The sequence below is a fragment of the Alligator mississippiensis genome, chromosome 4 (assembly GCF_030867095.1).
Source record: "Alligator mississippiensis isolate rAllMis1 chromosome 4, rAllMis1, whole genome shotgun sequence".
NCBI classification, from domain to species: domain Eukaryota; kingdom Metazoa; phylum Chordata; order Crocodylia; family Alligatoridae; genus Alligator; species Alligator mississippiensis.
The window spans coordinates 15,921,155-15,947,468 of NC_081827.1; the positions used below are offsets into that span (position 1 = coordinate 15,921,155).

The 26,314-nt window shown below is 43.7% G+C and overlaps 1 protein-coding gene across 1 annotated transcript in view; it reads right to left on the bottom strand.

Moving 5' to 3' along the window:
• Positions 1-2,560: 2,560 nt before the first annotated feature.
• GRM3 (glutamate metabotropic receptor 3) overlaps positions 2,561-26,314 on the bottom strand; it is a 147,445-nt gene continuing 123,691 nt past the window's right edge. The window contains exons 4-6 of the mRNA XM_019487532.2: positions 22,307-23,373; positions 15,500-15,674; positions 2,561-3,102 (exon numbers count right to left, since the gene is read on the bottom strand). Coding sequence (XP_019343077.1) covers positions 3,029-3,102; positions 15,500-15,674; positions 22,307-23,373 — 1,316 coding nt within the window. The 3' untranslated portion in view covers positions 2,561-3,028. The remainder of the gene's footprint in view (positions 3,103-15,499; positions 15,675-22,306; positions 23,374-26,314) is intronic.

The following is a 26,314-nucleotide window of genomic DNA, read 5'->3' on the forward strand; positions in this document are numbered from 1 at the left end:
TGGGAGAGATGGTTGTCCTCTATTAGAGCACTATCCTAAACAGTTTATATTCAAATATTTGCTCCTAATCACATAGAAGAGAGAATTGTAATTGGGTCAACTGTATCTCAGGTGAATGCTTTAATTGCCAAGTCTAGGGACAGAAGTTACACATAAATTGGTTTAAGTGATCAGAAACTGGTTTAAACCTGTAACAGAACATAAGTTCAGTGCACATAAACCAGTTTCAAAATGTCCGAAACCGGTTTGAGATAAACCTGGTTGAGTTCAATCAGTTAAGTCTGATGCTACATTCATACAGGTTTATGCAACTTTTGTCCCAGACCCCTTCCTGGTTTAAGTTAAACCAGAGTCCCCCAGCATGCTCTCTGGGCTGGGCTGGGCTGTGCTCTTCGCTCCAGTGGAGCAGGGCTGGCCCTGCCCTTCTGCTCCCTAGCCAGAGCACAGACAGGCAGGGGCAGGGGCCTGGCCAGAATCTGGTTCCCGGAAACGAGCAGGGATGAGGTTTATACCCCCCCCCCTCCCTCCCCTGTCCTACCGGCACAGACCTGCATTTCTCTACTAGCTGTTCCAGCGGCAAGGGTATGGCCAACCCCAGCAGCAGCTTGGAGTGAACTGGCCAGCCCCCTCCCTGTCCCACTGGCAGGGACCTGAGCTAGGGTCCCCTGTAAAGAGTGAATCAGTTCAGGCTCCAACTTTCTGAATGTCTGTCCCTAGCCCAAGAGACTCAGCATAAATGCAGCGACACAGCTATCCCCTGGCTCAGTTTTATGTGAGATATGATCTGGGAGGCATGTTCTGACATCATCTTTTGAATTGATTCCCTTAAGCAATAGAAGTAGAGGAAAATTTTGTGTATGAGTCCTGCAGGGATTTAGGGATAGAACAGATAGGAACTTGGGTGATTTTTTATATGTGCCTAGAAGCAGAAAGTAAGGCAGGCCATCTTAAGTGGTGGAAACTTAAGTGCCATAGGCAGTTCCTGGGATGGTAGTAGCTGAGTGGGGCTTTTGAGCACCTAAATGCTGGGCTTTGGCATGTAAAGTGGCCGTTAGACCTGACTTCCTTTGTCAATCCAGCCCCAAAGAGGTATAGACTGTGACTGAATAGAAGGGCCTGGGTGTAAAGAAGAATCAGATCCCAGGTAATTTATACTCCCATCGTATTTTAAATTGTATGCGTCTTTAATCCAAGCCTTTTAAGAGTCACAGCCACTTCCTTGAAGTCAATGGAAATTTTGCTTATTGACTTCAATGGGGGCAGGATCGATGAGAACAAGCCCTTAGGTAAATATACACCAAAACATTAATTAGAGGTGTGTTTGTTTCCTGAATGACTTATTGGACTTGATAGAAAGTAAGACATGAGCTTGTTTCCTCTTAGGATGTGATTATAAAAGTCACATTATTTTAAAGGTGATTTGCAACTGCCTACAACTGCAGTAGATTTCCACTCTAAATCTGTATGGTTTGGTCACAGGCATTGCTACTGAGATGCTAGGACACTTCTTCAGGATTATCCTTTTTGTGACTATTTTTTATGGTCCAGATTCCTTAGTATCTTCCAACTGTTTGATTCTGTTCTAGTGACGCAAAGCAATTTAATGGGCAGATCATGCTAGCTTTATGTCACCATGTTAATACAAAGCAGGCCTAATACAGATGCAATCTTATTTATCAGGAGTCTCTATCTCTTTATCTACCTAATATAACCTTCCCATGTTTTTATACTCTAGCAAAATATCTGAATGCTTTAGTATATCAAACACAGCCTAATGTATGATTTAACATTAAAAAAATGTTAATGGCCATTTTGATAACAGCTTTGAGTCAAATTTCAGAGAAACTTGAGGTAGAAAGTCACAGAACATTTCAGGGGTAGCCGTGTAGCTGTGTTGGTCTAAGGACATAGGCAGACAAAGTTCTTTGGCTAAATCTGATCTCTTTTATTAGACCAACTAAAATAGTTGGAAACTTTTTCTTTGCAAGCTTTTGGGTACAAACACCCGTCTCCAGGCAGAGGGAGCATCTGGGGTTGTTTTGTGCTCCTGGATGGGATAGAAGCCATTTTCATGAATTTCCCAATTTCATGAATATCCTCCTCCCTCTCCCCCCAGTAAAAAAAACCAAAAAGAAAACAAAACCTGAACGTTTTTAGTTTTGAAGAAAGGCCATTTTACAATGGGGAAAACATTGTCATTTGAATTTTTTTAGCAAAATGTATTTTCCTTCTGATCAAGGTCAAGACTCCTGGGTAAGTGTCAGTCAACACCAGCTGAGGGATTAGCAGAGCAGACTTGCAAGACTGAATACATTTGCTTTCACTTAGTTTTTTGAAGCTAACCTTTCCTTGATTTGGCCAAACCACCTTGGGATATTGTTGCCAATACTACCAGCCAAATTGTGGCCAAACATTTGGAGACTGCTAAACCCTAGAACCACAATGAGCAGCAGGATTTAATTTACTAATTTGTGGAAACAGAAAGAAAGAGGATGTAGTCCCCTCTAATGAATTATAATGACCTGAGAGGGGAAAAACAAAAAGTGCAACAATGCTGAAAAATCTTTTATGATTTTATTATTGGCATCTTTACATTAATACTGCTGTTTTGTGCTGAGAAAACAATCCGTTACACAGAATGTAACTGTAATATACAACATAGAAATGCAGTTGAGGTTAATTACAACAAGGAACTACAAAAAATTTCATAGGAAAGAAAGTCACCTAACACTGCAACTGTGCTTGCAACAAATCACTCCCTTGACTGCTGAGTCAACACTGCAGAACTATGCGCACGGTAAACCATGGCTATGTACATGTCCCCCAGAACTGTTAATAACAGAGGTGCTAAAATCAGTCTAAAAAGTTCTAGAACATCACTATATACTGTACAGTCCTCAAAAATAATTTATTACACTGTTTCTAAAAAAAGGTACTAGTTCTGTTTTTATTTTGTTTCTGGAGTGCACAACATGTGCAAATTTTGCCTAACAGTCTAAAAACTCAGGAACTGAACCGCAAGTCACAATCACAGAGATGAAGTGGTGGAATCTAGGACTTCCCTTCCATTGCAGACCGTGGGCACGTACATACTAGCCGATGCTGGAAGAGAGAAGCAGAGAGTCATTAGTTACCAAAGAAAATGGCTTCGAGGACATGATTCTCATAAATGGTGGATATTGCTTTATGCTTCTCTGGCAATGCAAAGTATGGTAACTGTAATTTAGTTAGAATAATATAATGTAGCGGTATTGTAAGTAAGAATCAGGTTTTTGAGTTCATAGATTTCATAGATATTAGGGCTGGAAGGGACCTCGGAAGATCATCGAGTCCAGCCCCCAAACGGGTTTCCCCCTTAAGGGGTTTCTCACCGTTTCTAGGCAAGGGGCCGATCCTATGAGATACTAAATATTTTCCAGGTTCAACGATATCAGCAAGAATGGTGAATGTTCAGCACGTCACAGGAATAATCCATTTACTTGCATTTCATTATTCAGTTGAGAATTATGAGGGTCCATTTTTGCATCAAATGTCTTTTCATCTACATTTCAATTTAAAGGAAGTGATTTATTTTCTATATACGCTCAAAAGAGCAAAGCAAGTCTTTTATTTTAACAACAGTATAAATTTACCGACATGTTAATACCCTTTAATAATATTCTGGCCTTGACCCCTTCACTCCTAGGAGTCTAGGATGGGGATTAATGAGTACCCACACCCAAGGGCCAAATTGCAATACCTTTACTCATGTTAAATTATATGTTAGTCAACAAATATACAGTTCCATTGACTTCAGTGGAGCTTGAGGCTGCTCAGTATGAGTCAATGTGCAGAATCTGTCCTTAAGTGCTTCTGCATTACAGCAATAGGACATAATGTTATCCTGATAAAGCCTAGGGAGGTATAATTTTAACCAACAGTTTTGTCTGTCCCTGTTGGAGCATCAAGAATGAAGAGACTACATTGACATCTCTATTCAAAATCAGACAATGGTACATTATCAAAGGTACGTTAGGTTAACATTTACAGTGACCCAAAGAAACTGGATGCCTTGATCAAAATGTTTAAAAGAAAAAAATGCAGCAAGCATTGACTAAGTAAAATCAATCCCCAGTGCAAAAAACAATTTACGTTTCTGACAAAGGCATAGTGAGTCTTCCAAAAGCAGTGATAGCTGCACTTTGAGACTGAGACCATTTTGATAAAGATACTGAAACTTATTTTCAATCTATATTTTTTTTATGCAGCTAATAAGTCTTTCCACAGTCCCATTATGCAGTCTGCCAAATGAAGGGAAAGAGAGGTCAGTGGTTTGAATAACCTAAGCCTCAGAAATAAAGCTGGGTGATTTTTTTTCCCTTATGAGTCATTTATTTGCTTGGAAAAAAAAAGTTTCGGCATGGTCATAACTTTTTGCAAATTAGAGCAAGGCCGGCAACCCACGTGTCCCCTTACTTGCCTTCACCCCCTTACTTGCCTTCACCAGGCTACAGAGACATTCTTGTTCCCTGAGTTTGGTCTACTGAATATTTCACTATCGCACAGAAAACAGAATACACTATTGCAGTAGGACAGATTGTGAACATTTGCTCCTGGAATAGCTTAGTGGTTGGGTGTGATCCTGAAAAATAGAGGATTCGAGTGCTGCCTCTGACTCATGAAAAAGAAGGAATTTGGACCTGCATCCGCCACACTGACCATTTGGGTTTTTGCACTCCTAGGCTAGTTCATAAAAGGTAGGCATTGCTTCCTGTCAGTTAGGCACCTACCTCAGAAGCAGGACTAGGATGAACAGAGGTGCTACTCTTCAACCCTGAGCTAGAAGCCTCATTAGTTCATATAGCAGTGGGTAACTGGGATCTTGCAACCTTGCATTAATTTACCTGTATTTTCCACAACTCATGTTTTCTTTACTCATTCTCTGTGACACACTCATTCAGTTGGGTCATCCATAATTTGTTGTTTGGGCACATCACATTTCCACACAATGTTTCTTTGCTATCTTGTCTGGTCTGTTTTCTCATTTAACTCATTCTCTACAATAGAACTGTAGATGTAAGTGGTTTCTGCTTACCTGCTGCGAAATGTAGCCTGGGCCAGCTAGGGGACATCAATTTGTGTAGGGCATTTAGGGCAATTTGTGTAATCCTAGAGCTTCTAGCAGACACAGAAATGAATCCTGGGGACCAAAGAGCCGAGGGCAGTCTGCAGGTGGTTCTCTGTACATATAAACTGACAAAAGTCATATAGACCTGGGAGCTAAGAACCAGAGCTGAAATGTGAAAGCTCGGATCTGACTTGGATACCTACATCAATGAGACGGACTGGATGCAAATACCAGTGAAAAACCCAGCTGATTTATTTAGGTGACTAAAAGGAGCTGAGCTCCTCAGAAAACCTGGCCCATAATCTCTTCTAAGATGCAGATACCCATCCTAAAACTGTGGGATGTATCTCATTTACTCTGGTCCCAATCTGGATATGGATTGTCTTTCATCTGCATTGCTGGCATGATTTGAAGCTGAAAGGTTAACAGCCATGAAAAGAGCTGTGCACGTACCAGATATATAAATATTGCTCTTTTGTTTTTTTCCTGATATCTTTTTTCCCCCCCAAAGCACCATATATACTTGCTTACCATAGCAACCCTTTTCCAAAATCAGCCCTCCAAAATTGTGTCTTAAGCAGGGAAATTGGGTTTTTTTTCCCCTCCTTTGCTGGAATAGAAGCAAGGAAGGAAAGAAGCAGACACTGTGCCAAAGCGGCTCCCAAAATGACTGCTGCTGCTTTCTTGCTCTGTGATAATCCTTTTGCAGCTGCTGGCAAGGCAATATCTTTTGGCTGAAGAGCCACTGAGCTGGCTGAGGGCGAATGAGGCCTGTGGTATCTATGGCCGGGGCGGGCAATTATTTTGGATGGAGGGCCGCTTACTGAGTTTTGGCAAGGCATCGAGGGCTGCATGACAGGCAGCCAGGGGCAGATAAATATTAACTTTCTACATTTTTAAGGGGCCCTGCAGGCTGGATAGAACAGCCTGGCGGGCCGCATCCAGCCCGTGGGCCACATTTCGCCCACCCCGATCTACGGGAACGTCTATAAAGTACTATTCCCAGTAAGGAAGTAACAGTCTTGCTGCTGCCCTTGCAAGGGCTAGCCTTGTTGCTGCCACATGAAGATGTTCCTACTGTTGAGAGCAAATTATGATGCTCGTGGCTGGCTCACGTTAGGCTATGGGACCAGGACAGTTCGCGTTAGTAAGGTCATTCACAGGTGAGACTAAGTGGGACGAATGGCATCCTGCTGGTCCTCAGCTTGGTAATTTTCCATACGACACCCTTAGAGATAATGAATAGAGTGCTGTGTGCACACCCACGTGCCGTGTGCAGAGCCCTGGCGTGCCGGGTGCACTACCCCTATAAAGGGTTTTGATTGACAGAAACTGAGTGAGTGAGTGAGTGGGGCTTGGTGTGCGTGTGGCTGGTGCTCTGTGTGTTGGCGAGGGTACACTTGTGAGAGGGTCTGTAAGGATTGATAGAGAGACAGTGATTGAAGAGACCGAGAGAGAGTGATTGCTTGTGTGAGTGGGTATAGATCAGGGGTGGGCAAAATGTGGCCTGGGCACCGGATATGGTCTGCCAGGCCATTCTATCCAGCCCACGGGGCCCCTAAAAAATTTAGAAAATTAATATTTATCTGCCCTGTGCTGCCTGTCATGCGGCCCTCGATGGCTTGCCAAAACTAAGTAAGCGGCCCTCCGCCCAAAATAATGCCCCATCCTGCTATAGATCCTCGGCAGAATCTGGCTCTGTGAAGAGCAAGGATCCCTGGGGCAGTCGGAGACCGCTCCTCAGCACACCGCTGCACTCAGTCAGAGGTTGGCTCCCTGACATTTTTCCCATCAGGTGCATAAGGCTTTAGTAGCAGCCTCACTGAGTAGTTGGTGAGTATTCCCCCATACCTTGGGAAGGGATACTTTCTTGGGCTATCTTTCTGTCATATACCCTTGTAAAAGACCAGTGACTGGTAATAGCGTAAGGTAAGCCCTGGCACTGGGTCTGAAGAGGCAGACAGAGCCGACGACAGCGGTGGTTCAATAAATATCTCTCGTGATTGCAGTCCCTTTGTCCTGGTTATACGATTTATATAATTTATACTTAGTGTTAATTGTTACTGCTGTTACTGTTGTTTTTTATATGTATATTACTAACAAAGTAGTGGCTATTTTGTGTTTCTTTAATAAACCATTTCATTCGTGTACCACAAGCCTTCATCTTAGTGATTTTTAATTAAACCGGTGACAGATACAGACAGGGCCAAGATCCAGCTTATCTTCTGGGGAGAAATCTGAGGAGAAGCGGTTGTTTAAGCCAGCTTCAAGATTTGGTTTAAAAAGGAACAATTTTTCCCCAACACTACTGCTTTATCTAGCCTGTTTTCTGGGGAAGCTGCGTTCATGGATGCCGCATGCTCCGGAGGCTGGGGGGGCACGGTGAGCTCCCTCAGGTGGTGGTGGCACTGTTGGTGATGAAGGCAAGTGGGAAGCTGCTGCAGGCAGCTGCAGTGCTGTCGGCGGCAGGGGGGGCAGCGCCGACCAATGGTTGGCAACCACCCGCAGACAACATTGGCAGCAGCAGCAGCAGCAGCCAGTGGCGATTGCGGACCACCTGCAGATGCCGCCGATGGTGTCAGTGGTGGGAGGGGTGGGGGTGATGAGCAGTGACCACCCGCAAGCGGGGCCTTTTCACAAGGGGTGCATTGCCACGCTCAGGGGGTGCACGTGAACCCATGTGGACCCCCTACACATCACGAATGGCTACACTTACTGGACACTCTATGTTTCCTGGAGGACTTGCTCTATGTCTAGAAAAATCTTTTTTCCCCCTCTACATTCTGCCTTCCAAAAAATAAGGAAGAATTCTTATAAGAATTTCTTATAATGTCTTATTTGTGGGTGTATAGTATGCGGGAAAATATGATACCTCAAAAGTCTGGCCTAAGTCATTTTCTTCCCAAGTTTTGCTCCTGACCTGGGTGTACGTCTGTGCATAGCTCTTTTTCTTAGAGCCCTTTAACTGCATGACTGAAAAGGCTGCTGAAAACAGTAGTAGGGATTTGTTTAAGCATTTTAAGGCCAGGGGCTTCTGCTGGGATTTTCCAAGAGTTGCCAAAGATTGAAGTTATCTAGCAGACCCTAGGAATCATTGGCTTCTTATGGCCTGCAGATTTCATGCCATGGATCAATTTTTTTTTAACACAGCAGAGATGTTTCCCCTACTATTTTTGCCTGTTTTTATGGGCCATTAGAATAGAGGGGATAAATATTTATTGAGCTCCACAGCAGAGAAATCTTTCTGGATATAGCAATTTGAGAGCTAAGATTAAGAGCTGAACCATGGCTTTGAGGGATGCTGGGGGAGATGGCTGCTCCCACATCTAGCAAAAGCTACAGTGGAGGTGACTTTGACCTCTGTTAGACAGTTTCTTAGCTGTGCTGAATTGGTGCCCTCGGAAACAACCAGATTGTGCGGGCCAGAGCATTCTATCTTGCCCAGCATTGAACTTCAGTGGTTGCTGCTATCCTTTTATCTTTGATCTGAAGGCAGAAGGTTGCTCTGTCCCTCACTGTCTGAGTCATTAAGGGTCTCTCTGCGTCACCTCTCCAGCCTGGGTAACATTTGCAATGCAGATGCAGTAGTACAGTCTTCAGCTTAAAATACTTAAGTGCCAGCATTCCTCATGAGCTTTGTGTAGCCCACACTGAGGTCAGTGCTGCGGCATTCTCACTGTGGTGATGACCTGGGCAATTTTGTTTTTGTGCAAAAAAAAATAAAAATAAAAATAAAAATAAAAAAAAATATATATATATGTAAAAATATAAATAATTCCACCTCCAATACTCTATCAAGTGGCCCATTTGCTTCATTTGGCAGCTCAAAGCACATGAAAAACCCATTACACAGTTCTCCCTGTGTATCTGTGTATCCATGCACCCATCTCCATACCCGTACCCCCATCTACTGCCCTCCTCAGGGGGTCTGTTCCTGAAAAAATCTATGCCAGACCCTTCTCCACCAGATGAAGTCTTCCATTTCTTTCCTGTCATCCTATTCTGTCTTCCTGTACTACCAGTACATTTTACTTAGTGCCGTTTTAATACAGTCCTCGACTGTGGGGATCTGAGTGGACCCTGACAGCTCGCTTTGATTAGTTTATATCCAGCTTCAGGTATGCACTATGGAAAGCCAGGTGATGATGATCACAGCCTTCTTGGGCATGTGCTGCAACCATATCTCCTAAGTAAGATTTGGTTCATAGGCAAGGTGTAGGGGGGGACACGGGGCGGGGGGCATGTGCCCCTCCTGAGATTGACTGCCATTGAAGCTGCTGCCAGCTTCTGTGGGCAGTTGCCGCTCACAGCCCACCCCCCCTCACCAACAACATGGCCAGTGGTGTCTGCAGGCAGTCCCCACTCACCGCTATAGTGCCGCCCCAGTCGCGGGAGGCACCAGTCATTCATGGTCTGGTCAGGCCTTTGGAGAAGGCTGGCAAAATGATGGAGAGCCAACAAAAATGCTGAGAGACTATCAAAGTGGGGGGTTTGTGCAGTGCAGTGGTTATGCAGCACCTTAAACACTAATTGTTCAGCCCCCTTTTAATATCTACCTTTTTCATTTATGTCCTCTCCTTTGTCAGTGGGAGAATCTGCTTGACTGCCTGCTGCCCAAGCTTCAACTGTTGTAAGCATCGGAGTTTAGTTACTTTCAAACAATTTTCCCCACATAGCAGCCAAACAACACTAACACTTGATACTCAATTTTTGCAGACCACTTTGTAAAGACAAGATTTTCTTGTGAATCATTCACCTGGAAATCCTCTACCTTCCACGTGGCACTCTACCCATTTTCATGGTCCATTGGACCATTACAAAAGTGTATATAAGTCACAGTGGTAGAATCCTTGAACTACAGAATCAGATCATTTAAAAGATGAAAACGTATTTATCTTTCAGGAAAAAGGTACACTTAGAGCAGCATAGCATGTAAAGGTACAGTTATATCAACCCCTCTCTCTTTATACATGCACATAGGTAATATAACTTTATATGTATTACATACGTAATATAGAAATTGGTCCAAATGTGCCTTTATATGCTATGTTGTTCTGATTCTGTTCTAAAACTACCTCTTACCTCCAAAAGAACCACAAAAATCACATGACTTACATGTGGAATTGACATAAGTCTTAAGTTCCAAGAAGTTACCCTTGAAAACCCTAGTTCCCTGCATATTCATTTAAGGCCTAGACAACACCTGATAGTGTGCAAGAACTGTTGCTACGTAATGGGGTTTTAGGTGGCTATGCTGAAAAGAAAGCATGCAGTCGGAGGCATTATATTGGTCAGATGTGCATTAAGCAGTTTGTGACAAATGCAAAGAAGCATTGGGTCCAAAAGAAAAACAAGCTGTCACTTCAGAACTGATGGAGGAACATTTTGTGTCTGTTTTAAGAGATGGTGTGGGGTTATTGACTTTTTCTTGGTGTCCTCCAGCTTGCATGCTGCCAGTGAGAAAATATCCTCAGTGATTTATTGGCTGTGGATTGAAGCATAGCTACACCAGGCATAAACAAGATGATAACAATTGGCTGAGATCAGGTTAGATGACAGCCACTTGGTGTTTTATGAACGGCTCTTGTACAGTTTACAAAACCATCTAAGAATAAATCCACTCATCAAAAACACTTAAAAATGGTTGGTCCTTTAAAATGTACCTTTAGAATGTATAAAGATTTCTCAATGGCATCTGTTTAAAAATAATGTTTTAAAACTAGTTATTGATATTGAAATAATGAGTCCTTGCTTTTCTCTGAGCTACCTCTCTCCAGTTGAGAGAAGGCAGAACTGTGCTTTTGGCTAAGATATTATGGCCTTTCTTTTGTGGCCACTGAGATCCACAGGGCTTTTCCCACTATATTTAACGGGCACTGAATTATGTATAATGTGTCTGTTCTTAACCACTTTCTAGGTCTTCCCAAAATCATGCCAAGACCCATCAAAATAGGGATGTTTCAGTTCATCATAGGATCATATTTGGAGGCCACTTTTATAAACCATAGAGGAGCAAGAACTGGCAGGGCTGACTGCTTTGCTTTGTGTTTGCATTTATCTTTGTTATGATGATTTTAGGCTGTGTGTTTTTCATATGATTATAGACTACACAAAAGCACAGGATATACTTTTTCAAGCTAACACAACAATAGAAAAAGATGTAGTAAGGATGAGGGATGGCAATCTTCATCAAAATGCCAGACCCATACATTTGCTGCTGCTTGGTTTTTGGTTTTTTTGCACAGTCATTTTATCCACTCTTTCCAAACAAAGAATAATCTAGGATGAAGTTCTGGCAGAAATATCTCTTTGAATGGAAACCATTTTTTAGCATCTCATTTCCACAGTCTGGTCTAAAAACTGCAAAGACCGTCTTATACTCTACATACAGGGCACATCTACATGAAAAGCATGTTGCTACTGTGCAATAGCATGGGAAAAGATCTGTGCAGCATCCGGACTGCACAGTAACAACTGCACAGTCTGGCGCATATGTAGATGCGCCCACATAGAAGCACACATGAGCATGCAGCAGCTCTCATATACAGGTATCTTGGAAAGTGGCCAGATTCCCTTCCAACTTCAGTTTTCTATTATTCCTATATAGTTAGGGATGGTCCTGCTTTGAGCAGGGGGTTGGGCTAGGCCTCCTGAGCCCTGACAGGGAGAATGTCTCCCTGCCCTGGCAGCAGGGAGCTCCTGGCCCCGGCTCCCCACCTGGGGACAGGGGGCTTGGAAAGAGCTGGGGGGGAAGGGGGGAAGTCCCAGCTCCCTGCCCTGATCCACTGGTGGGGCAGCTAGCAATGAGCAGTGCTAGCTGCTCCATTGGCAGATTGGGACAGGGGGCTGGGACCTGCCCCTCCCTTTCAGCTCTTTCCAAGCCCTGTGCCTCAATCACCTGATAGGGGCACGGGGCTGGGAGGATGATGTGGGACTGGGACTTGCCTCTGACTGGGTGAGTACTCGGCTAGTAGGCCTGTGCAAATAGGGAACTATTCGATTCGGGTTCGAATTTGGCCAATTCAGATCCTAGCAATTCAATTTGGAACTCCTAATTGGTTTTCTGCTTTGATTCAGCTGAATCAGCTCCGAAGCTCCGGAGCTGAAATATCTATAAATTTGTTGTTTTCTTTCTGATTCAGGTGAATCTTTCTGGGTTGGTAGCCTCTGCTGAGAGCATGAAGCCTACCAAGGCTCAAGGAGATAGGTGCAGGGGTTCGGGGGAAACTGCACCCTAAATTATTGAAAGCAAAACTCATGTCACGTATGAGTGTTAAGCCACAGCAGGGTCAAAGCTGCAGGGATGGTAGCCCCTGCAGAGGCCATAAAGTATGCCAAGTTTCAAGGATATAGATATAGTGGTTTAGGGGAAACTGTACCTCAAGCTGCAGACAAGCAAAACTTGTGACATGGGTGACACTGTGTGTGCTAAGGTGCAGCAGCAGGGATGGTGGCCTCTGTTGAGGCCATGAAACCTGCCAGCTGTCAAGGATATAGGTGCAGGGGTTCTGGGTTCTGGGGCCCTGCACCTCTAGCTGCTGACAGGCAAAACTCATGTCATGGGTGCTTATGCAACTGTGTCTGTCTTGGGGCATGATCAGGGGAAACTACTGCAGGCCTGGCTGCTAAGCCCTGCTGCAGCCACAAAGCCTGCTAGCTGTCAAGGAGATAGGTGCAGGGGGGTTCTGGGGCCCTGCACCCGTAGCTGCTGACAGGCAAAACTTGTGACATGGGTGCTTGTGCAACTGACTGTCTCTGTCTTGGGGCAGTTGATTGTCTGTATTGATTCTTTCTTGTCCTTAGTCTGTGGTATTGTAGGTGTTAATCCTTGTTTGTTAACTCGTTACCTAGTAGCTAGCTAGTGTGTATTGAGCTGGACCCTGAGTGAAGCATGACTGATTGGTAACACAGTAGCTTAGCAGCCAGGTCTGCAGTAGTTTCCGCCCCCACCACAGTGCCCCAAGACAGACGCAGTTGCACAAGCACCCATGACATGAGTTTTGCCTGTCAGCAGCTAGAGGTGCAGGGCCCCAGAACCCAGAACCCCTGCACCTATCTCCTTGACAGCTGGCAGGCTTCATGGCTGCAGCAAGGGCTACCATGCCTGCAGCTTTCACCCTGCTGGGCCTTAACATACACAGTGTCACCCATGTCATGAGTTTTGCTCATTCACAGCTTGAGGTGCAATTTCTCCCAATCCCCTACACCTATCTCCTTGAAACTTGGCAGGTTTTGTGGCTTTACCAGGGGCTAGCATCCCTGCAGTTTTGACCCTGCTGTGACTTAACACACACATGTGACATGAGTTTTGCTTTCAAGAATTTGGGGGGCAGTTTCCAAGAAACCCCTGCACTTTTCTCCTTGAAACTTGGCAGGCTTTGTGGCCTCAGCAAAAGCTACCACGCCTGCAGTTTTCAACCCCCTCCCTGTGGCTTAATACACACATGTGACATGAGTTTTGCTTTTAGGACTTTGAGGGGCAGTTTCCCAGAACCCCCTGCACCTATCACCTTGAAGCTTGGCACACATCATGCTCTCAGCTACCATCCCTGTAAATTTCATCTGAATCAGCCAAAAGACAACAAAGTTATAGATATTTCACTGATCCTGCATTATACCCTATTGCCAAATCTTTCCGAATCTTTTCCAAATCGATTCAGAAAGCCTAAAGCTTTCAGCAATTCGATTTGGATTAATAGATTTGGCCTCCAAATCATCCAAATCATCTCTGAATCCAAATCATGAACTGAAGTTTGGCACAGCCCTACCAGCTAGCCCTGGGCAGCATAGGGAAGTCTGCACATGCAGCCCAGAGCTGATTGGGGACTACCTGAAATGTGACAGTCCCCAGCCAGCTCTAGGCTGCACTTGCAGACTTTCCTGTGCAGCCCAGGGCTGGTTGGGAACTATCCCAGTTAGAAACAGATCCCAGCCAGCTCCAGGCTGGGTGGGGAACTCTCCCCATGCAGGGAGCTCCCTGCATCTGCTCCGTGATTGTGATCATGGAATGAGGGCAGAGAAATTGCTCCCAGCCCCAGCTCTGCAATTGCAAAGCAGAGGCAGGGGGACTTGTTCCCACTCAGGCTCTGGTGGTGGAGCCCGCCCCAAGGGCAGGGAGCAATCTCCCACCCCTGTTGCCCAGCTGACCAGGAGCAAATTTGCTCCAGATAAAATTTGCCTACACAGGCCTTACTGTGCAGTAATTATTTGGCAGATAATTTGCTGCTTGCATTTGCTGCTGAGTAGAGAAAATTACTGCACAGTAAGGGTCTGCATGTGTACATGGTGATGTTTACTATGCAGTTATTTGCTTTACTGTTCCATAAAGTGTCCAGTGCAGACATGCCTGGTGAATATTGTACCAGGCCCCTGTCTCTAGCTCAGTACCTCAAAATAGAGGCATACCTAGTCACTCTTCATTATTCAGGTCATATTCCAATGTCTGAGTATGCACCTTCCCTGCAAGCTGTCCTCTGTTTCCATCCTCATCCATGCCTCCATCCCTGTCTCTTCTTGTGTTATGCTTGTGTAATTAGTTTTCCCAATGAGACATGCTGTCTGCTTACCCCTGTGAACAAAGTGTCATTTGCTCACTTCTCTGACTATTTTAGCTTGACAGGAAAAAAAATAAAATAAAGGTGACCCATTTTCCTAACCAACAACAACCCCAAACGAGGAACAAAAGTGACAATCTGTCTAGGAATAAGGATGGGTGGGGGAATGGGTGTGTGTGTGTGGGGGTGTGAAACATGAGCTGTTTTTTCACTAATGCATTGATTGATAACCCAGGTCATGGGGCATTTGTAGGGTACAGCTTATATTAGACACATCCAGGCAGTTTTCACTGTCACTTACATGCATGACAGATATTCTCTGCAGTTGTTTATGACTCAAAGCCTTGTCTTGTAACCCAGGCAATAACATCCACTGAGATTGTGCTGCCTGGAGGACCACATCTTGCCATCATAGCATTTTGACAGGAATACTCCAGGGCAATCCCCCCCCTCCCGATTCTTATGAGAGTAATTGAGGACTGTGGTTCTGCGGACATCATGCAATATGGCTTTGATTCAAAGCCCAGTGAAGTTAGTGATAGCCTTTCCATTGACTTCAATGAGCTTTAGTTCAGGTCACCCATGCTTCTCTGATCAAAATGCCATGGGATATGAACAGGTTTATTTTGTTTTCACCAGACTTGAGAGGAACAATGTTTCCTTAGGGCACAAAGATAATCCTATGACGTTTTAACTGAGATGAAAAGGACGGGCCTTTCCTAGGTTGCATTCAGCCCTTGAAACTTTGGATTAGACTCAGAGCATACATGTTTCACACTCCTTGAGCATCAGTACAGCATTAGGCATGCAATGCTTAGGTGACAGGCTCTTTACTTACACTGGGAGTAAGTGGTGCCAGTCCCACTAACGCTGAACCGGTTGAGATGGAGTCTGTGAGTGACCACGTTCTTCTGTGGCTGGAAGAGGATGATGTGTACCTTTGGTGCAAACAAGCAGCCCAGCACAACAAAGCCACTCAGGCTCACAGAGATGCACATGGTTGTGGTCTGCACCTAGAAGAGAGTCATCATAAAGCAAGAGTTGAGTTATCAGATGTGTGGCAATGAGCTAGAGTGCCTTGCTAACCAGATTGTGAATGAGGCACTCATTTTGGAAGCCATGACTTCATGGCTCTTTGTTTTTGATTTCTATAGATTTCTTGTTTCCAAATTCATAGCCTGCTCTTCAGAAGGTTTAGCTATGACTACAGCTTAAGGATAATGAGCTGACTCCAAAACCTACTCTTTGAGAAGATTCCCCGTGACCAGTGCCTGGTGCATATTGGGATATTGGACAGCAGCATGCCCTATTGTGCCTGGCACTGTTTGTTTCTGCAGATTGTGATGCAATTTGCTTCTCTAAATCAGTAGGAACAAAAACTTCCTCTCATCTGAACAGCAGGGAGAACCTGAAATGCAAAATACCAGGATAGACATGATACCACAGTAGGAAATTAATTTAAGATTTACATTGGCAGGGGCTATCCTAAGTGATCTACTGAATGGTATTGGTAGTGTTGGAGTAATGTTATAGTTGTAATGGTCCAGGAATTATGTGAGAGGCCAGGATTTTTGTGGGGAATATCCTTTATTGAACCAGGTGTGTGATTGGGTAAAGTTATACAGCTTTTAAATGTAAGGCATTCTTCACCGGGTCTGAGCTGATAAACTTTTGAATGCAACACATTCTTCATCAGCGCAGACTTGATGAAGAATGCCTTGAATTTGAAAGCCTGCATAACTTTATCTCAACCATGCACTCGGTCCAATAAAGGATATCACCCACAAAAATCCTTTGCCTGTTGACCCGTCTTGTCTTTGACGTCTACATTTGTGATTCACAATGACTATAACTAAGGTCCAGAGGGTCCCCTTCTAGTCCACATAGAAAGGCAGGCCTACTTGACTGTATCACTTCAGGTCTGGGTGCAAGGAGAAGAATGTTCCCCACAAGAAGAAGCAGTCTTCTGTGGAGCCTAGGAGCCATAGGGGGCAAGGGATATGCTGTGCACAGTGGGGGTCCAGAGTTGGCCCTGAGAGATGGATGTGCCATACAGAGAACCAGTTCAGCTTAAGGCCTCTGGTCTGGAAAGGAACCCTGACTAGCAACTCTTTGTATCCGTGAAAGAGTCCTTTGACTCCAGTAAGACTGAGTAACCATAAAGCTTTTTCATACAGGTCAGTTTGGGAGACGGGGGGTTGGAATTTTCTGGGGGTAACTGCCATTGGGCCAACACTTCTTGGTGCAGCTTTGCTGGACTTGCACTTTCTCTCCCTCCTGGAATGGTGTCCTACACCAAGTAGAGGGGTGAAGAACATAAATTGCTTTAAGGTGGAACTTGTTAAGTTGTAGTATGATAGGATTGGGATGTTCTTGGAGCAGAACGTGCAATATGCTACTTAGACTAATCAGCAACCGTTGAAGGGGCAGAAAGGACTCTTGGTTACTATGTGGGTTGCTTGCATATCTGGGCAGTCTCATGCTCTATGCCTTCTGTTGGTTGCAGGAAGAAAATCCTCCCCTCTAGCTCCTTGAAAACATTCTTTGGCTTCTGGTTTTGATTTTTTTCTCCTTTCGCTCATGGACTAGACATGGGCCATGGCTAGAGGTAGGAGATTGGCTAAGGTGAGCTGGTCTTAATGGAACAGAGAAACTTCTCAGGGATCTTATCCAGGCCCCTTAATGCTCGTGTATTTGGGGTTAAGCTGATTGCCAGATTTGGGTCCAGTAAGAGCTTTTCTCCCCAAGGCAGATAAGCAAGGGCTGCTGGAGTTTATTTTGCCTCCCTTTGTAGCCTGGACATGGTTCATTTCCTAGTACCATCTGAGCATATTTTACCTAACAAATTCCCTGCCAATACAGTTGACAAGTTATTGATGCGGGCCTTGTCTCTCCTACTGTCTTTCTGTGGCACGCTGTAAGTTTTCTTCTATGGGATACCCTGGGGCAGTGCTGTAGGACAAGGGCTGGAATGGATGCTCTTGTTTACCCTTCAGATAAATGTTTATTATGCAGCAGCCCAGTACTTTGCATTTGCAGTATCAGTTGCCCAGGAGGTCCCCATATTCCTTATGTTCCCTCTCTCTCTCTCCCTTCCACTCTCTCCCTGTCTATCATAACCAACAGATAACCAGATGCCAGTTTGCTGTCCCAGTTTCAATTTAGCCTCTTCACTTCTGAATAGATTCTTCAAGTTAAGATGTTTCATTAAACTGTCTTAAAATCTGCTACTTAATCTAAATTATTGCACGTCTCTGGGCAGTTCTGCATTCAATTCATTCAACCAGTCCCTGGAGATTAACTCTCTTGTGTGGGAACATGTCTCAAGGCTCCATTGTCAGAAATAATTTTTGTAAAACAAAAACTAGTGTGGAGAATGGACTTTGTCATTGTATACATTCACAGTGCACCTGGCACAATGTCAATGGGTCATATAATTACTGCAGTTGTGTAATTAATAACAGCCCCCTTCAAAAGAAGCACATCGCAAGCTTTGCTAAGGTGCCACTGTAAGGGACCAGTGAAGAACTTAAATGACCACAGAGTGAACACAAACTCTTCCTATAAGTCTATTCTCATGTCTTTCCTCTTGCTCTATGGGCATGATGCTGAGCTCACTGAAGTCAAGAAAGGATCCCATTAAAAAAATCAGTGGGTCTTTGGATCATTCTGTATGTAATGGAAATTAAACCAAATTTCTTGTCTATGTCTTTTCATAGTAGGAAGAGATTAACATCAGCATTTGGTAGAAGCTGGAAGAATCAGGACTTTACGTGCCTGTCTCTCTACCAATAGAGGCTATAAAACTAACATGTATTTTTGTTTGAACACACTATAGACTTCAACTGCTGCACATGGTGCAAATTTGTAAGTAATTATTAAATAACACCTGGCCATACTGTGCCATTGATTTTTGAAACAACTGCTCACTGAAATCAATGTAAAGCACCACTGCATGAAAAATCAATGCTATGAAACAGTTCATTGTTTTGTTTTGTTTCCCCCCCACCTTCTTAGCTTTCCCATAAGCTGTGATGGCATAAGTATGGAAGTCACATACTCAGCAAGCATAACTATGCCAGCTAAAAACCTACTGTTGGTGCAGTAACTGTGGGGAAAACTGTTTTATTGGTATAACTTATTCCACTTGAGAAACTGATTTAAACTAGTGTACAACTCTTCTGCCAGTACCAATGATTCTTCACCAGACAGAGGTTGCTGGAAAAAAATTTAAGAGTAGATGCAGCCTTAGTTAGTAGAAGGTTTGTTTCCACCATTGAGACTCCTATTATTTATCCATGAGGGGATTGCTACAATTTGTTTTACTTACTTTTTTCAAATTTTAAAATGTGCTTATTGCCACCCTCTGTAAATGTCTCCCCAGTAGGACTCCATTCCCCCCCAGTTTTCAAGAATCCTAAACAACATTCAAATATAGTGCTAAAAGCTCAAACCAGTTACCATTTTTTCATTACCTTCATCATATTTCATCAGTAGTTTTTGATACCTGTTTCTCAGTGAGCAGCTCCTGTCCTAAGAATAACTTCACCACTATTATTTTACAGCAGGGTGGAATGAGGAGAGTATGTTTCTTCAGTTCATTCAAAGATAATAAATCAGTAATTTTCTAATCTATTAATGAATCAATAGATTAGAAGATACATTTATATTGAAAATTTTAGTCTGCTTCAGGGAAGCTGACGGGGATACAGGGACATGCTCAGGACTCATGTTGAAGGATGTGCTAAAGGATGTGTCCAGTGATGTGCCCAGGTCCCTGGTTATCAATTGGGGGAATGGAAGATAGATGGAGGTGTCATCACTCCCTCACGTGCATTGGGTACAGACACCAAGCCGGGTCATTGAGTCACCTAAGCTTGCAATAGACATTGGACTTGAACCTGTAAGCTTAGTCTGGGATATATTAAAAAAAATATTTTAAATTGACTGGCATGGACAGGGAGAGGGGGTTCAAAAAGCACCAACAGGAGTTAGAAAACAAATCATTTCTTACATGTGAGTCAATGGGAGTTGTGCTCTTATAACGCTAAGTGCTTTTGAAAATCCAGCCCTCTAACCCACTTAGATTCAATCAGTAGCATAACTGAGGGGGACACAGGTAGGGCAATAACCCTAAGCACTGACATCGGGTGGGGGGCACAAAAATAACAGCTGTCATTGTTGCCTGCCTATTGGCACCGCTGCTGGCCTGCCTCCTACTGCTGCACTGTGTGCCACCACTGCTCAGGGTGCAAAACTGCCCAGCTACGTCTCTGCATTCAACATGTGCCTAAACCCCTTAGGCTCCTTTGTAAAAAAATCCCAGTCATAAGTAATGAAGTTGGGGTGGGGGGGAAGAAGCACCTCTTAGCTAATCCTGCTGTTTTCAGGCATATATCACTTAGCATCCCCACTAATGAGAAAATCTGCAGGGATGACCCTTGGAGCTATCTCACTGCTTGCTGCTTTTAGTGTTAGTCACTGTTCCCCAGTGCCTTGCTTAAACTTTTTCCTCCTTAGTTTCAGGCCATCACTCCTTGTCCAAATGTCTCCTGAGATTCAGTAATTACTTTCCCTTTTGTTACCTTGAATTTATTTATAGGTTGTGGTCCTGTCTTTCTGGGGTTTCTCTTGTCTAGACTAAATACATTTAGCTCTTTTAGTGTCACTCTGTGGATCTTGCCATGCCATTTTTGTCATCTGCCCTTATTGAAAGTTCTTCAATATCTTTCCTAGGTTGATGGGGGTGGGGAGGAATTAGATATGTGCCTAATATTGTGGGAACATCAAGCTTGTGTTAATAAAAGCCACTATGTACTCCCTTGTGTGACAGGACCCACCTCTGAGGACCGCTGTGGTGCCTCCACCCACTCTGGACTATCAGGCTACTGCCTGGTCCTCACCGGCCACACATTATTGGAAAGTAAATGTAGACTGGGGAGGCTGCCCTCAGAGTACCAGGATGCTCCTGGGGAGCATCCTTTTGCCCTGTTTATCATTGGGCTGCCTTGTCTGGGCCCAGTCTCTACCCTGAGCAAGGCATTGTTCTTCTTGACTGGCCTCAGCCATGGCACTCTCCCAATCTCTCTACCAGGTATCCTTAGCCTTGTCTTCATCCACTGGGCCAGGCCCTGAGTCTAGTAACTAAAAACACTTAGGGTGCCTATAGATGAGCAGCAATAGTAATTACAGCATGTCGGAGCAGACTTGATTAATCGATCAATTGAGTCTTCTGGAGCATGCTAATGACCACGCTTCAGCAGCCTCCAGCGTCTCATATATCAGCGTCCCTGCACTACAAAACAGCGCGCGAGGAACTTTATCTAAAACTCCTTCGAGCTTTAGATAAAGTGCCCCTCCTGCCATTTTGAAACACGGGGACGCTGCTACACAAGACGCTCCGGGCACTTTAATTCAAGTGACTCTCAGAGCGTCTCTAATTAAAGTGCTCCCCCTTCTCCCCTCTCCCGGAGCACCTGTATAAACACCCTTACAGCTTCACTGATACCCAACCAAGGCTTTTCATGGCTGCCTGTCTCTGTAAAGCCAAACTATCAACAGCACCTTCTTCAGGGCATCCCTTTGTGGCCTCTTATCTCCCATACAGTCAGGACCATGCCTTGCAGGTAAAATGGTCAATATAAACACTTCACCAAAAATAACCAACCCACCTGGGTACACTCACCACAGAGAAGATCCTTCCCAATCCCTACCAGCCCCCTGGGGTACCTTATCCCTCTATACATCCCTTTGTTCATCCTGTTCTCTGGGGAGCTCTTCTCCCCACGACTCTCAGGACCAGAATGAGTACCTCGCCCTGGAGCCAAGCCTATATTCCTACTAATTCCTCCTCTTTTCCTGTTAGTCTGGTAAAAAATCATTGGACAACAATTTGAATGAAGACCATGAATATTGTTCCAAAGACTACCTCTAATAGCCCCAACCTGCCTCTCAGGAAACATAAAGATTCCAATAGATCTGGGAAAAAAATCTGACAAAGTTTTAATCAGAAAATGCTGTTTTGTTGAAATCAGATTTGCTGCAGGGACATACTGATTTCCACATTTAAAATAAAGGAAAAAAGCATTTCACTGACATTAAAATAATCTATGTTATCATTTTTGGAACGTAATATTGTAATTTTTAAAATTTGAAGTGATTTTCCATTTAGAATTTGTATTTAATTAAAAAACAACAAAAGTTGAAAAAGAAGTCTTTAGAACAAGACTTAAACCAAATCTTGAAAAGGCTGCATTTCTTGCAAAAATGCAAGTTTTGGGTTTTGGACAGCTATAGTTTCTACTGCAATTTTCTAGTTAAAACCCTGCCTCTCTGAAGCTTTAGGTTGCTCTCTTATAATTCTGACTGGCATGTGCTGGTGCATGAATATTTCCATCACCTGATTAGTACTGTACACATTGTACATCCATAATTCAGAACAAGTCCATACTTTGCTTAGAAGTACAACATTTCGATGTAAAGCAATAGCTGGTGCATCTTGTTGCTTAGCTGTGCATTAACAGTGAAAAGCAGCTGTTTGTAAAGGGCACTGGAGATCACAAAGTGTAAGACGCTTTTAGCAAATGACAGGCCCTCGCTTAAGTGATGCACACAATTTAGGGGAAACAAATGTCCAAAGACTTACTCTGTAGTCACTTGACGTCACATAAAATATGGGGAGGAAGGCCAGCCAAATGATGCATGTTGTGTACATTGTAAAACCGATAAACTTGGCTTCGTTGAAGTTCTCTGGGCACTTCCTTGTTTTGAAGGCATACACAGTGCACAAGACTACAAGAATTACATCGTACGTTAAGGAGATTAACATACTGGAATCTTTGACATTGCATTTCAATATGACAGTCTCCCTTTTCTCGGGAAGAGTGTACCGTCTGGTGCCAGGGGACTCCAGTATGAGCCACACCGACACCACCACAATCTGTACCAAGATGAGGCTCAGGCAGATGAAGACCTGAGAACTGGGGCTGATGAATTTAGGCCTCTGAGCACCATTCTTTACACCGTTAAATATTCTGGCTATGCAGTTCGTTTTTGTCAAGAGGGCAGAATAGCAAACAGCAAAGGAACTTCCCAGCCCCAAGCGACGCAGGGTGCAAATGGCTGGTGAAGGCTTAGCTATGAAGAAGAAGGTCATGCTGTAGGAGAGGAACACCCCAAAAAGTAATATATAGCATAGTTCACGACCAGAAGCTTTGACCAGAGGAGTGTTGTTATGCTTGATAAAGACAGCTACAACCATGAAGGTACAAATAAAGCCCAAACATGCAATGGTAACAGGACCTATTGCCCAGGCATCTTCCCACTTGATATAGTCTTCTGGTAGGTCATAACAGGCAGTCAGGTCAGCAGTGGGCCATTTCCCAGGTCCACAGTCTGCACAGGTAAATTCATCAGACAAGTATTCAAAGGTCTCACAGGGAATGCAGATCCAACAGCAGACGTCTCCTGGCTGCATGTTCTTCATTTCATTAGGAGCACAGGGGTCACTACACTGGGAAATGGGGACAGAACTTCTGGACCACTGAATTGAGTCTACATCGAGTGACAAGGTTTCTGCCCAGTGACCAACCTTCACATAGGAGTATCTGCCCCCTGTATACTGGAAATTGAACACGTTGTATCTGCCCATCCCATCTCCATAAGCATCAAACTTGACCATGCTGTCTGCAGCAGTGGAAGGATTGAATGGAGCTGTGGAAAACAGAAATAGAGGAGATTTAGCATGACACCCCCAGTCATTTTCTGTTCCGTTAGTTGACATATATATCAGAGAAGACTGGCAGCCTTTTAGACAATTTACAATGAGCAAGGTATTTTGATCCAAAACATCAACTGAGAAATTTTCCTTTGGGTAGCGGCTCCTGCTTAAGGAACAGCTAATAAAGAATGTCCCAATGATATGGACATCAAGGTCAGCTCTGAGATTTTATTATATGTCTAGGGAAAGCAATGTTTCTAGTGAAAAGAGGCATGAACTTTCAATGGTAATGGCCTACGACAGTATATTTCCAGCTTTTTCTTGCAGTGGACGTGACGATGATGATGATTCTGTGTTACAAGCTGGTCTGAAGTATTGAAGCAATGCACATGGGTCACCAGGCTAAAACTACACCAGGAACCATGCTGTCTGAATTGCACAGTACTTTATGAGAGACATCTTTTTTCTTCACCCCTATTTCCCAGTGGCTTTGATATAAAAATATGTCTTTCTCAAGGAGGTCTCTAAAGATCCTTTTTAGCCCATGAACTAAGACATACTGGCCTAGAAGCAGTTTGCATTTGGTAGTTCTTTCCAACGTGCATTTGAAATATGTCAATACTGTGACTCATCTCTCCCTCTGCATTTAAGGATCAAAAAATGTGGTATTATCACCGAACGAGTCTTTTACCTAAATTTACAACAGCATCTCAAATTTGATAAAAAAAAGATTCCTTGGTTTCATGCCCATTATAACCCTATACAAAGTGGGTCACATCCTCCCCTTGTATAAATAGGTTTATTAAAACCAATGGACCTATGGTTTGTTACCTAGGCTGTAGATGTCACCGAATAGTTTTGAAGTGTGCTTGACTTGTGTTGATGACAAAAATGACCTCAATTAACAGAACTCGCATTTAATGTCTTTGCATAGAATACGCTATTTCTCGGCTATATCTTGCTACTGTGTTATTTGGAAGTATTCATGAACAATTACCATTTTTGAATTTTCTTTATTGTTTACCTTGAACATAAATGATTTAACAAATAAATTCAGTATGAAGAAATGCTGTTTGGATGTCCTATATTCTTATGCAAATTTGTTAAAGAGGTGAGTCCTGCTCAAAATCACGTTTCACTTGTGTGTGTGTTTCCAGTGACCTTAGAGGCAAAACATGGTATTTACCACCTCTGTCCCCTATGCTGAGCCCCTCCTTTTGTGAAAGAGCCTCATTTCGCATCCTTTGGATAAAGACAGGAGGAAGGTGCCCTTATGGCTTGTGCATGCAAGAAGGCCATCAAGTGGGATATGAAATATGAGCTCGCCTACTCCTGGAAAAGTAGCTAGACTACTGCACTTTGCTTTAAAACACTGAATATACTGGAAAAGTTTTAATGAAAAGACAGGCAGGTAATTTCATCCACAACATTCAAATTCCTGTGGTATCACCACTATGTGCGTAATCCTGACCCTTCAAATTTCCCATTGTCCTGAAGGGAAGGGTATTGGTTTTGACAGGCGCTCATTGTTATTCAGTGGAATTCACCCTGCAGGACAGAAAGGATTTTAGCTGGTCAGATCTGTAAGAAGCAGTTGGGAGCTTGACAGTCTCAAATAAAGCTGAATATAGGATTTATTTTTAAGGGTCTAATTGAGGGGATGATGTACAATAATTATACATTCCTCAACCATTTCGTGCAATGTCTTTTTATGTTCTTCGTCTACCCTAAAATGTTAGGTATCCATCATACTTTGGTTGACTGTATTGATTTTCTTACATTTCTCCTGTGTTAAGTTGCCCAGCATGTACTGTTTTTGTCCCACACCTCACTGGGGGAATAGATAAAAACACACAGGCTGGAACTGTGACCTTCTACAGGGAATCAATAGTGTAGCACTTTAGACTGCTAAGACTCTGGAGAGTTTCATTTTTTCCTCAAGCAGAGGGACTGAAGAATTATTAAAAATGTAAGAGGAAATTGTATTTACCATGTGATTTATTGTACAGCTCGCTGTAGCACACAAGGTGAACAGCATCACTGGCAGGAACCAGAAGTGTTTTTACTACTGCTAGGCAATAAAAGCATTTTTGATCCTAGTGTCTCTGGTTATGGAAGTGGTTCCGTTGTCACTGCTGGAACAAATCACGTCCCCCTCCCCAGCATCATGTTGCAACTGCATCATAGCTTTAATTATATCAGCCTCTTATGAACATGAACAGTGCCATATAAAGATGCAGTTGCTCCCTCTGGCTTGCAATCTGTTTCCTTTTAGAGTTCTTGCAGGTAGTGGATGTTATTTTTTAGACAACCCAGAGCACAATTCTGGCACCTTGAATCATGTGGGACAGCTCCTTGCTCTGCAGCTACTCCCTCTGATTTCATTTGAAGAAATGATGACTTTGGGTGGAGGCCTGAACAACAGGATAGTGAATAAACTGCCCCTGCTTAAGAGGAAAGGGGGTGTGAGTCGGTGGGACACATTCTCTCTTTGTCCTGAGGAGTGGCAGGGCACTAGTTATTCACTACGGATCTATCCCAGCTGCAAATTACTCAGCAGTGCTGGCTGGCAGTGTGGGGCTCAGAGCCAGGACACTTTCCATCCCCTGCCCTTCAGCAATCTCTGCCCAGCCACCTTCTTTACCCCGTCTGTAAGCAGGTACATAACGCAGCTACATCCAAGGCCCAGGTAACCCATGAAGTGGTATGATGAGATTTCTAATTCTCTGCTGTTCACCTCTGTAGGCATGTAACTCCTGTCAAAATCTAGTCCAATGATATCCCTTGCAGAATAAAGGTGGTAAAACAATCCCGAGAATTGCCAGTGCTCCCAGGAACAAGACAGTCTCCATGACTCAAGCAGTTACAGTCAAATGTAAGTCAACAGGAAGGAAAATTAAACCAGTTCCTTCCCCCTCCACCAACACACTTTCC